The 13,501-nt window shown below is 43.2% G+C and overlaps 1 protein-coding gene across 1 annotated transcript; it reads left to right on the top strand.

The window, feature by feature from the left end:
• The first annotated feature begins 3,468 nt into the window (after positions 1–3,468).
• On the top strand, positions 3,469–10,854 carry LOC127651985 (GTPase IMAP family member 9-like). The gene is made up of 2 exons (XM_052138052.1): positions 3,469–3,518; positions 10,238–10,854. The coding sequence occupies exons 1-2, from the start codon at positions 3,500–3,502 to the stop codon at positions 10,852–10,854; spliced, it is 636 nt and encodes a 211-aa protein (XP_051994012.1). The 5' UTR covers positions 3,469–3,499.
• Positions 10,855–13,501: the final 2,647 nt, after the last annotated feature.

Consider the following 13,501-nt stretch of genomic DNA (forward strand, 5'->3'; position numbering starts at 1 on the left):
GTGTGTATTTGAATACATGTACATGTTGTTGCATTAATGCTGAAACAGTTTCCTGCATTTTCAGAAAGAGAAATAGATTTTTTGCAAAACGGGCCCATTCTGTCCAACTAAAATCACCTGAATGATCACTACTGTCACGATTCCCTGTTGTCTGCCCTGTGTTTCTCACTTGCCATCTATCCCGGACTACACTTCCCATAATTCCCTGCCCTCATCACTGCTAGTTTCATTGTTCTCACCTGTGTTTAATTTAATCATTATCCTTGTGTATTTAAGCCCTGTTGTTTGTTCATTCGTTGTCAGTAGTTAAATGTAATGTATGTCATGACTGTGTTCCTGACGTGCCCTCCGTGGATGTTTCTCTTGTTTATATTTTGGTTTTCCCCTCGTGGATGTTTCATTTGTTCCCTGTGTTTTCAGTTACCCTGTTCATCTTTTGTTTTTCCATTAAAACGGCATGTAGATCCTCACTCCTCGTCTGCCTTCGTTACAGAACTACTGACCAATAATGGATCTAGCAGCTTGACTAACGGCATACTTCGCGGAACTACGCCAGGCGGATTTGACAATGTGGGAGTTCTCCCATTGCTTCTCCACCACAGCCATCCACTCTGATCTTGATGACAATACCCTGAAGGATGTCTATCGAATCGGACTACCAACACGCCTGTGGAGGGAGTTGCCGTAAACCGGAGACTATACATGGAAGGAGTATGTGGGGCTCATTTTGGAGACATTCGCCGCAGAGGAACCACCTCTCTCAGTTCCGGGTTCGGCTTTTGAGCCAACGCCCATGCCTGCCACGGCCAATGAGTTAGAAATCTCGTCCGTCCCAGAGCCAGTGTTGCCAGCCTCGTCCGTCCCAACCTCGTAGCGCGCTCGTAGCGTGCTCAGCCTCGTCCACCCGGAGGAGGAGGAGAAGAGGAAAGGCTTCTGCTCTCCAGTCTCCGCCTTCCATGGCTCCGTCCTCAGAACCTTCCATGGCTCCGCTTCCACGTTCAGCGAATCAGAGATCAAGCATGCCACGGTCAGCGAACCAGCGCCTGTAGCTTCGACCATCCCAGAGCCAGCGCCCGTAGCCTTGACTGTCCCCATGACCATGCCCCCTGCTGGCCTAAGGAGAAAGAGAAGAGGGCACCTTTTCCCCAGTCTCCGCTAGTACTCACGACCACTGAGGTCACTCCCGAGCCTCCCACGGCTCCGCCTTCAGAACCTTCCACGGCTCCACCTTCAGCACCTTCCACGGCTCCGCCTCCAGAACCTCCCAGGGCTCCACCCCCGGAGTTCTCATGGCTCCGCCTACCACGACTCCACCCTCAAAGTCCTCCCTGGCTTCACCCCCCATGGCTTCATCTCCTGAGCCTTCCACGGCCCTGTCTCCAGAACCTTCTACGGCTCTGCCTCCTGAGCCTTCCATGGCTCTGCCACCTGAGTCTTCCATGGCTCCGCCTACCACGGCTCAGCCACCTGAATCTTCCTTGGCTCCTAAGTCATATTTAGTGTCCAGAACAGAGAATGGGCTCTTTTCATTTGGGCCAGCAACCAACCAGAACAACCAAAACACAGTTGAAACAAATTAACAACAGCATAGCAACAAACTGACAACTACCTAGACACCCTAGCAACTGCAGAGCAATGTGCTACCAACACAGAAAACAACTTCGCAACAGCATAGTAACAACCTGGCAACCACATACTGTAGCAATGCACTAAAAAAGGAAAGAGAACACTACAGCAACCACCCAGAACACCCTGGTGTATAAAATAAATATTGTTAGACATTTTCTGGTGCTTATAATTATTCATACACAACGCACCTTGGTGAAATGTAAAACATATGAACAGGTCTCCTGAAAAGGCGGGAGACTGATAACACATAACTTAATTATTATTTCACAGCTTTCATTATGTTTAAGCCTAAACGTATCAAATTTCAACTTGAGCAGTTGCTTGTCTTCAAACTCCAGTGGAGACAGACGACGGAAAACACTTGTTATCTATCGCTTGTGATTTTGATTCAGATTTGTGATTTGCAAAACAAATTATTCAGAAGGCTTTTTGTATTTTTTTGATTGGATCAAATTAATTCAATGTAGAAGATTCGACTAAAATTATTCTTTCACGAATCAGACATCACTATCGCTGATCTGCATAAATTTTTGCACAAATAACGTATTTTTTGTGGCGTTCAGTTGCAAAAGTAATGAAAGGGTCTGGAGAAATGTATCAGAGTAAAATAATCAATTTTCTCTCCAAAATGTAAAGTAAATGTCCAAAGAAATATTTATACTTGAGTACAAATATTGAAAAACTACTTAAGAACAGTAACAAAGTATTTGTTCTTCTTTACTATTCACCTTTTTCCTGGGGATCTTACTGGGGAAATGAATGTGGGTGGGACTTCTGCTGGAAGTTGTTCTACAGCATCCTCTTGCTCTGGCTGCAGTTATTTTAGACCTGTTTACAGCTGGTAATAAGACCTGTTTCTGATGATCCGAACACAAATGGTCAGCGCTAAATATATTTGTAAATGGGTTGCAAAATGTTTTGTTACTGGATCACAAAAACACTTACAGATGTATTAAAAAAACAAACCACCACCTCTCACCAGTCAGTCACCGCCAAACAGATGTTCAAACTTGCATGCGGATTTAAAAGTAAATAACCATCTGATCAGAAAACTTGAAAAGGCGATTACATAACCAAGGTCGAGAACTTCACAGCTCTTCCTCAGTGTGTCTGTAAGATATCAACATGCAGGGTGACAAGATGACAAGCATACACATCTGAAGCTAAACTAACACTGATACTCCACTAAAACAACCAATGATTTTGCTAAATATGTTGTGTTTGTGTGTGATTAAATCTCAGCCGCATCTGGGAGAAACAGCACGCTGGTATCGTTCATGCTTTCTTTGCCTTTATGGCTTTTTTGGAGTTTATTATGGGTCAGTAACACACTAATATATTGATTGAATGTATGTCTTCATGAAATCTTTGTGTATCAATATGTTTATGTAAATTCTGTTAGTGATACCATTTATTCATTTATTTCACAAAGCTTGAGTAATCTTTCTGTTTGAAAAGCTGGTCACATACTGCTTAATAAAGTAAAAAGATTTTTTTTTAAATAAAGTAAAAATGTATATTTATCAACTTGCTTGAACCTGCCTTAAGCTGCACAAAACATGAAGATACTTTCACTTTCCTATATTTCTGGCACAGTTCTCTGTAGTGTGACTTAAGTTCACGGGAACAGATTATCGTAGTTGGTTACAGAATCAATAATAATTTCTTATCTCTCACAGCACACTGTAGGTATATCATACATGAGATTAAAACCGTTTATATTGATTTTGTAAATGTCTAGACTGCCACAACATATCTGTCAAACATTTGCCATTACATAAGAGCTGGAAACACATCAGAGCTTTCAATAGCATTTCATTTCATTCAGGTATTCTGCGGGTGGAGACTGAAACTAAGGACAGATTGAGAAATGGCAGATAAACTTTCTGGTAAGCTCAATTTTTACTATATAATTTATAAAATGCATTAGTATTTAAATTGCTCATATTTCTGAAGAACATGATTGAAGTGTATCATTAATGGAACCCCCCTCAGCAACAACAGAATATGCCGATAAATTCAAACAAAAGTGTACAATGTGCTTGTGGTGACTTGTTATAAAACAAAAATGAAAACAAAGCTGCATGCAGCAATGTGCGATACATGTAATGCAATGTATTAAAATTCCCAGATCTAATTCAACTGGCATCAAGATTAGGAAAAATGATTTAAGAGACAAAAAATATATGTAATCTTTTTATTTATTTTGTATTCCTTTTGATTTTGTTTCAAATATTCAGTTAAAACTCACTATGCACTAGGCTATGAAATGACATTATGTAATGCAAAGTAGTCAAAATGACCTTATGTAATGCTGATCCATTGGTTTCAGTTGGCAAATATGGACCCAGTTAGTTTCTACTTAAAACTTATTCAAATGTAACATTTCCTGTCTGTATAAAATAAGAAACATTAAGGCTGAAGTATATTGTTTCTGCACCACCAAACGTCACGGTTACTTTTGTAACCTCCATTCCCTGAGGGAGGTAATGAGACGTTGTGTCGAATTAAGTGGTCTTGAGAAAAATGCCAATGAGAAATTGGCAGACTGAATTGGCATGTCCCGCCCCTGGACATAGGGAAGGGAAGCGGGCGTGTATCTGTTGGTCAGGTTTTTGCACTGAGGAGCCGAGAATAAGGTACGGCCGTTTACAGTGGTAGGTCTAGTGACGTGGCAGAAGGGACACAATGTCTCGTTCCCTCCCTCAGGGAACAACAGTAACCGTGACGTTCCAACAGTAACCGTGACGTTCCAACAGTAACCGTGACGTTCCCCTTCTGTCATTCACTCAACGTTGTTGAATGACGTGACACAAGGGGTCCCGTTCAAAGCGCCAAGCACTAGCTCCTGTTACGTGAACCGCTGACACAGGTGCAAGCTGCTGCTGCGTGTAACCCTCCCCAACAGCCCCAGAAAAGGTGTCAAATACAAGCCTTAGGTTCTCAGCACCCCTGAGGGGGGAACAAGTGCTACATGACCAGCATGGGAGCAAGCCTGGCAGCCGCGGCCTTTTCTCTACCTATGTCTAGAGTGACATAGAGTGTGAAGCAGCTGGGGCTATCTTAACCCTTTGAAATGTGTCGTGGAAGGTGGTCTTTCCCGATCCTATTCTTTCAGGGGGAAAAGACCCTGCGGAGGCCACATCCTGCCCAGACTAGGGGGAGGTGATATGTGGCTAATACACCATGTGGCTTGTCAAGCCACACATGGGAGAGGCACGGTTGTAGGTCCTACCTGATGAGGGAGCAAATTTCTCAGCTGAATTCAGAGGCCAGAAGGTTAGGGAGGAAGAACATCCAGGAAGTGACAGTGGCTAACCTGGGAGAGAAAGCGCGCTGGATCAACTTGGTAAAGGGCGCTAGGTGCAAGTGGAACAACCGGCGGAGGGGCGGTGCCACAGCATGATGTGCGAGATCACTTCCGTCTGCTTCTGTCTCGACCACATTCACAGCCATAGGTGACGTTCCTGGACCATGAGGGTGGCCATCGCCTGCCCGAGTGCCTGCTCTGTGACCTTCGTGGCTCAAAGAGTGAGGTCAGTGGCAGAGCGCATTTCCTGTGGCACGTCGGGATCAGGACTACCCAAGTGCAGATATTTAAGTGCCTTGGCTTGATGGACTTGCAGGAGAGCCATGGCATGCAGGGCGGAGGCGGCCTGTCTAGTGGTGCTGTAGGACTTTTGAAGTCAGTGACAACGTCATCCTACAGGCGAAATCATCCAGCTTGTGGGGTCCGAGGGAGTAAACAGACTAGCCGCCCTCACCTCGAGCACGAACGGAAGCAAACGAGCGCGCTGGAGGGGCGGGACGTTCATGAGGATTTACCCAGCGAAACTGAGCCCGCTGTATGCCCCAAATCGCCTTCATCGCCAGCCATGCTGGCCCCAATCCCGTGGGAAGAGGTGTGGCCATGGCTATGTTCTCGCACATGAACCATTCATAAAATGCTGCCTGCGTGTGATCGCAGCCCAGGCATGCGAGGCAGCTCTTATGACCGTCAGAAGTGGAGAGAAATCAACCGCATCCAGGAAATACACAGAGGCGGAAAGACATCTTTAAAAAGACGCGTCCTGAAAAGGACGTTCAACGCCTGCTGTGTATTGCTCTTTTATGAGTGAAAATAAACTCTTTTAGAGAAATAAAACAATTTTAGGAGGGAGAACACTATTTTAGACAGAAGCGCTGTCTAAGCGCCCAGGGGCATGGACTGCACAGCGTTTAGAGAGGGAGAACACCGCTGGAAAGGCGCCGTAGATCCTACAGCAGTGCTCTGCCACAGAGGTGAGTGGAACAGTAGTGAGATTCAGCTTGCTGATGCACAGCCGCTTGGCTCCGAAGAAGAAATATGACTGACAGACTCACTGCTGCTTCCCTTTATACCCGTATGTCCAGGGGCGGGACATGCAAATTCTGTCTGACAATTTCTCATTGGCCTTTTCTCAAGTTCAGAGGTACGTGAGGCTCCCAAGGAAAGATCCCTTGTGTCACTTCATTCGACACAACGTTGAGTGAGTGACAGAAGAATTTCTCATCAGAACATATCTTAGTTTATTGTCATTATTATACTTACATTTTCACTTATATTCTACATTCTAGCAATTATGTCATGAAATTGCATAAACAATATGAGCTGTCACTGTTTGAAATAATGTGTGAAATTTACAGTGAGTTAAAATTCATTTGTATTAGAGGAGCAAAATTGTACTGTCACTTTAAGAGATCAAGGAGCCTCTGACAGTGTTCCAGCTTAATAACCAGAGCGGAGTGAATCTCTCGGTTTATTTTCATGCTATGTGTGATTTTACTTTTCTTTTTAAACCGTGTTTTCTTTTTCAACAAAAAAGGCAGTTTTAAAGGTATTCCAGTATTTTACTTTAAAAGCTAAATTCAAGCACTTCAAGGATTTTGTGCAAACCATGTAAAGAGTGAAACAAAATTGACAGAAAACACTGTTGATATGGTTTGTCATATTTCTACATTTGAATGCATTATCTTATTCCTTATAATAAAGGACATAAACTCAGCAGAGACATCATGTAAAACATTCCAAAAAGGAGACATCTTCCAAACAACTCCTTCCAGACAAATTTCATTCAGCATATAAAAACTATATTCAGTAAAACATACATTTTTAATGATATGATCACAACCTTGGATGACTTGGGGCAATTCATACAAACCCCTATCAGAAGGCAAAACTTTATAGTAACTTTTCCACAAAATTCTGTTCAGTCATTTCTGTGCAGCTTGGAATGCAGATCACCCAAGACATTTTTGTACAAGCAGTGTAAAAAAAAGAAAAATATAAAAGGCACAAAGGGATAGCTCATCCCAAAATGGAAATTCTCTCATAATTTCCTCACCCTCATTCCATCTGAGATGTGTATGACTTTCTTTCATTCACAAAAAGCTTCTGAATATCTTAAGAAAAAGGCGCATGGAGCACATGGTTTTACCTCAATGGTTCGGTAAGTGCGCTAGGTGCAAGCGATCCACCCGGTCAGTTGTCAGCGTGTTAGCGAGTTCTACCAGCTCGGACCTGAGAAAACATGGGGCGAAACCGACTCAACCCTGAGACTGTAAAATCTCGTAAAGGTATTGGGTGTTGCCCAACCTGATGCTCTGGATATGTCTGCTAAGAAGGTGCTTCTGGCCAGTGCCCACGAGGATGCAACACTTTTTTGAGTTGAGTGTGCTCGGACCCGCATGGGCACGGCCTGGGTGTGATAGGCCAACGTAATGGTGTCAACTACCCAGTGGGAAAGGCTCTGTTTGGAGACAGTGTTCCCTTTCCGCTGTCCACCAAAGCAGACAAAGAGCTGCTCAGAACGTCTAAAGCTCTGCGTGCAGTCCAAGTAGGTACGCAAAGCATGTACCGGACACAGCATCGAAGGGGCTAGGCCTGCCTCCTCCCGGGGCAGCGCTTGCAGGTTCACTACCTGGTCCCTGACGGGAGTGGTAGGAACCTTGGGCATGTAGCCCGGTCGCAGTCTTAGGATCACATGAGTGTCTGCCGGACCAAACTCCAGGCAGGTGTCGCTGACAGAGAAGGCTTGCTTGGCCGGGAGGGATTTAACCTCCAAGCACCTCTTAGGAACCTGATAATTAAGTCGTGCTTACCCAAAGACTTGCCGTCTACTGTGTCGTGGTGGGCCACGATAGCGGCTACATACACCTTCAAATTGGAGGGGGACAGCCTCTCCTGCAGGAATGAGAGCACTGACCTAACTGCACACCTCTGTGGGTCTTCAGCCCGGGAAGAACACCAATTTGCGAACAAACGCCACTTCAGGGCGTAAAGTTGCCTGGTAGAGGGGGCTCTGGCTTGGTTGATCATGTCTACGACGGCAGGTGGTAGATCAGCTAGATCTTCCGCATCCTGTCCAGGGGCCAGACGTGGAGGTTCCAGAGGTCTGGGTGCGGATGCCCAGAGCGTTCCCCGTCTCTGAGAAAGAAGGTCCTTCATCAGGGGAATTTGCCAAAAAGGCAGAACTGGGAGTGCATCGAGGAAGCGTTTTTTGTCCATTTTGCGCATCTCGACCAGGTTCAGCCACAGATGTTGTTCCTGAGTGACCGTGCTGTGACCTTCGTGGCCCTGAGGGCGAGGTCAGTCACTGATCGCAGTTCCTGCAGCACATCGGGATCAGGACTACCCAAGTGCAGATCTTTAAGTGCCTTGGGCTGGTGGACTTGCAAGAGGGCCATGGCATGCAGGGCGGAAGCGGCCTGTCCAGTGGCAATGTAGGCTCTAGAGGTCAGTGAAGACGTCATCCTACAGGCCTTGGAGGGGAGCACAGGGCGTCTCCGCCAGGTGGCAGCGTTCTCTGGGCACAGGTGGATCGCAACTGCTGGGTCCGACTGGGGGACCCCTGTGTACCCATGGGCCGCTCCGCCATGGAGGGTAGTGAGAGCGGATGAGCAACAGGCTTTGTGATGGGTGGAGCAGCGTGTCCTCCATGAAATCGTCAGCTCATCATGCACTTTTGGGAAGAAAGGAACCGGGGAAGGGCGTGACTGTGAACGGTGCGCAGACCCGAGGAACCAATCGTCCAGCCGCAAAGGCAGTGGGGAGGACGGAGGGTTCTAGTTCAGCCCCATGCTTGCGGGGCCCAGACAAGCATGTCAGACATCTGGGCATCAGCCTCAAACTGGGCGTGCTGGCCCGAAGGCGGCAGCCCAGTCGAGTCATCCGTGACAGACGCTGGACCGCTCTCCGATGCAGCGGCAAGCTCATCCAGCTCGGAGGGCTCAAGAGGATGGCCGTGAGGTGAGACGCTGTTGCCTTGAGCCTGGACGGAAGTCAACGAGCGTGCCGGGGGACGGGTGGTATGAGGGGGCGTACCCTGCGGAACCGAGCCCGCTGCCATCCTCAGATCCATCGCCATATTCTAAATCTAAACACGATTTCGTGTTCAGCAATCAAATAAACAAATTTGTCGGCACAGTCATTGACCAGGAAATTAAAAAATTTCACTTCATGTCAAAAAAGGTAGGTTCTATCCAAACGTACAAATATATACGTTTATATGCTTATATGTTCAAATAAAACCATTCAAATAGCTACATATGATAATGAAATCCGGATTACTGTGGATCCAACAATATATTGTGTTCCTGTTTATGAATTATTGTAACCATTACAGTCCCCATCCTAATAAAGGTCAGGCACCCCTTTGTCTGAATGGCTCTCAATACTCAAAACTATTGTTTATTCACCATGCTTGCACTGTCATTTATGGGCATTACTGCTTTGTAGAGGAGTTGAGTGACAGCCAATTAGATCATATTTCCATTTATTTGTTAATTTATTTTGTTAGTTTCACAAATGTATTATTATTTATTTGAGAACAGATTTTCAGATATCAGAATTTATGATTTTTTTTTAATCTAAATATAAATTATTGAAATTCAAATTCAGAGAATAATCACGGACTCTGTGTGGGCCTACGCCACTGTGTTCAATAAACTATATCTATTTCCATGAGCAATGTTCAATAGCTTTTTATTGTCAGTAATTTAAAGAATAAGCGTGAAAGAATAGAAAGTGACTTATATTTGAACTATTGGAATAAAAAGTGCTGAGCATAAAATACTGCTGGTAATTATAATTCATTGTTAAAGCTGTGGACTTTTAAACATTCATCTTTAAGTTATACAGTAACTTATATAAATAGCAATTCACTGGTAATGTCATTCTTGTCAGAGCCTCCATTTTTAGATTTAAAGATTTATGGTTTTCAATCATTAGGAGAATGAAAGTTATTTTGTAATCAACATCATTGATGGACAGTGAATATAACACTATATTTTTGCGATGAACACATAAAATTGACGAACTTCAGTTAACAGATAAAAGTGTTCCTTTGCTAAAAGAAGTAATGGAATTACAAATTTCATAATAATTGTTAGCCTGTTAGTTTCTGCAGCATTAAAGGTATGAAATGTGTGTATCAGATTTATAGACCTGGTATTTTGGGACATAAGAATCAAGTGGTGGCACATACTAATATAATAATAATAATGAAAATAATAATAATAATAATAATTATGATTATAATAATAATATCAAAAACATCACTCAATAAAAAATATTTTCTCATTTTAACAGATCTGAGAATTGTGCTGTTGGGTAACACTGGATCAGGGAAAAGTGCAACAGGAAACACCATCTTGAACAGAGATGAATTTGAAGTGAAAAACTCTCCAGGATCAGTTACAATCAAATGTGAGAAACAAGAAGCAGATGTGAGTGGACGGAAAACATCAGTTATTGACTGTCCAGGTCTAGCTGACACTAGAGATAATGAAGAAATACTGCAGACTGTCACAGGGAAGTGTATGGACTTGTGTGCTCCTGGTCCTCATGCGTTCCTGCTGGTGATGAAACTGGGTATGAAATTCACAGATGAAGAGAAGAACACTTTGAAATGGATTCAGGAAAACTTTGGAGAAGATGCTCTGAATTATACCATCATTCTGTTCACTCATGCTGATGTCCTGAAGGGCAAACCTGTAGAAAGATATCTCAGTAAAAGCAATGCTCTAAAGCAGATGATTAAGACCTGTTGGGGCAGATATCACTCATTCAACAATGAGAACAGAAATAATCGAGATCAGGTCACAGAGCTGCTGGGAAAGACAGATGCAATGGTTAATTTTAATGGAGGGATGCACTATCAGATGAATAAAGAAGCACAGGAAAAGCTAAATGCTAAAAGAAACTAAAGAAAGATAAAATATCAGCTATGGCTGCAGGAGGTACAGTATAGTTGTTGGGGACTGCTGTAGAATCAGTAAAACCTTTTTAGTTCTAATTAGTAGTTGACATTAGATTGACAGGCACACATTTTAATGTGATTTAATGTGGGGATTCTTTAACTGCTATATCCATGCATAGATTTAGTTGTTTAGAGCAACAGATAAACAATATTGCAGATGAAATGGAAGAATCCTGATTTTTCTTTCATTTTGATTCAGTTTATTCTAGAAGCTTTTCCACTACTAAAGCTTTGATAATAATTAAAAATGAATTCTCACCTGCATGAATTGTGAGTTCTTTGTATATATTAAATATATTTGTTTTATTATTTTATTATATTTTCTCTGATTCAAAACAATTTCAACATGATTAGCAGGAACTAAAATCACTAAGCAGGGACTAAATTAACTACCTTCCAAACTTTGCAGCATATGCCCTTTTTTGCCTTTACTTTTCCTTTTATATAACAAAGTATTTTTCAACCAGTATGGTTTAAATAAATATTAAAGCAAAGTTAAACTATAAACTCGCAAACACAATAAGACTTTAAGTTCCTTGTACATGTAACAAGCTTTGGACTGGAGTCGGATTAGAATCCATTTGCAGAAGTTTAATAAAAGAAGTACAGATCATACAATCCAAATCGATAAACAAATAGTGTAGTAAAAGTCCAGGCAGAGGTCACAAACACAGAGAGGCAAATCACTAGCAAACAAATCCAAAACAGTAATCCAAAAACATGAGTCGATAGAACCGGTCAAAAAATCCAAACACATTAAATCCACATACAATGAAAAACGCTCAATAAGGCAGGTAAAATATGGCAATACTTTGCAATGTAGTGTTGCAGGCACATGGCTTATATATATGCATAACAAGAATTTATACAATGGAATCAAGAAGTGAAACATGACTAATATTCGGGCGACAGTGCCCTCTGGCGGCTGGATGAATGGTCCATGGACTGAGACGTTACAAAATCCCACCTCCTAGGAACACCTTCAGGTGTTTTTTTCTTGGGGCGCCCTCTGAGTCTTGGTGCTAAACGATCCGGATGGTCACGATGGTAATCAATGATGAGCGATGGATCTTAAATGTCCTTGATCTTTCCTCCAGGCCATATCCCTCCCAGTCCACTAGATATTGCATCTGGTTACCTCTCCTACTAGAATCGAGGATCTTCTGCACTAAGTAGGCAGGAGAACCATACATTTCTAGTGGTGGTGGAGGTATTTACTCCGTAGTCTCAGGACCAGATGCAGTGTGGACCACTTTCAGCAGTGACACATGGAAAGAGGGAGGGATACGGTAATTAGCAGGAAACTCCAGTCTATAGGTAAAAGGATTCACTTGTCTTAGAATCTTAAAAGACCTACATACCTGGGACTGAGCTTCCTACTGGGTGGCCATAGCCACAGAACTCGGTTAGACAGCCAAACCATCTGGCCAGGCTGGTAGTCAGGGTGTGGGGCAGCTCCGTTGTAAGCTTGATGTAACCTGACGTGAGCGCTATCCCACACCCTCTCACTCCTTCTAACCCAGTCATCCACCGCAGGTTGCTCAGAGGGTTCCCCCTGACCAGAGAAATAGTGGTGGTTGATATTCTAACACACACTGGAAAGGGGTAAGTCCTATGGAAAAATGTATCAGGGAATTTTGCATGTATTCAGTCCATGGAAGTAAAGTGCTCCATTGATGCTGCTCTTGACTACAATATGAGTGAAGGAAATGTCCAATTTCCTGGTTCAGCCTCTCCACTTGCCCATTGGGCTGTGGGTGATAACAATGTGTTTAACTCACATTAATCTTGAGATGACTACAGAAAGCCCTCAATACTCTGGATGTGAAATGGGTGAATCGGAGACAGTTTCATCAGGAAGTCCCTAAATCCTAAAAACATGGTGGAATAGAGACTGAGAGTGTCTTCATAGCCATGGGTAGCCCTTTCAAAGGAACCAGCTGGCATGACTTAGAGAAACAATCAACAATTACCAAGATATTGGAGTTGAGGAGGTCTGCTATGACGTCGATGGCTAAATAAGACCATGGTCGCTGTGGAGTGGGTGGTGGTTCCAGTAGACCAGCAAGGAGTTTGCAGTGGTGTACCCCTTAAAACATTCAACATTCTTTCATGTACCCCCTCTCTAATGCATAGATCAAATTCACACAAGGTCATTTGAAAATATGTTTAACACAGTTATCTTTGTAAAGCAATTCACTTATATTAAACATGTTATATTTGTACATGTTCTGTACATGTTATATTAATCATGTACATATACTGAATAAATGGCTTACCGATTGAGATGGGAACGCTAGATATTATATAACTGTATAACTTGAAAACTCCTCCCTCATCGCATCGTGGTATGCAAGAATAGATTTAGGTCCTGTGCCTGGAATTGCGCATCATTGAAGGTACGGACGGCATTGCCAGCTGAATTCCAGCATTAAGTATCTGTTGCGTGGTCAGCTCAATGTGCTTTTTATGTCACATTTGACACTGTTAGCAGGGTTGAGCTCATTTGCTGAAAAAAACATCATGCAACAATGTAAAAACAAGTCTCTACCTTGCGAGCAAATGTGATTTGAAAATGTGTGTGAATATGGAAA

This window comes from Xyrauchen texanus, chromosome 11 (assembly GCF_025860055.1).
Source record: "Xyrauchen texanus isolate HMW12.3.18 chromosome 11, RBS_HiC_50CHRs, whole genome shotgun sequence".
In the NCBI taxonomy this organism is placed as follows: Eukaryota; Metazoa; Chordata; class Actinopteri; order Cypriniformes; family Catostomidae; genus Xyrauchen; species Xyrauchen texanus.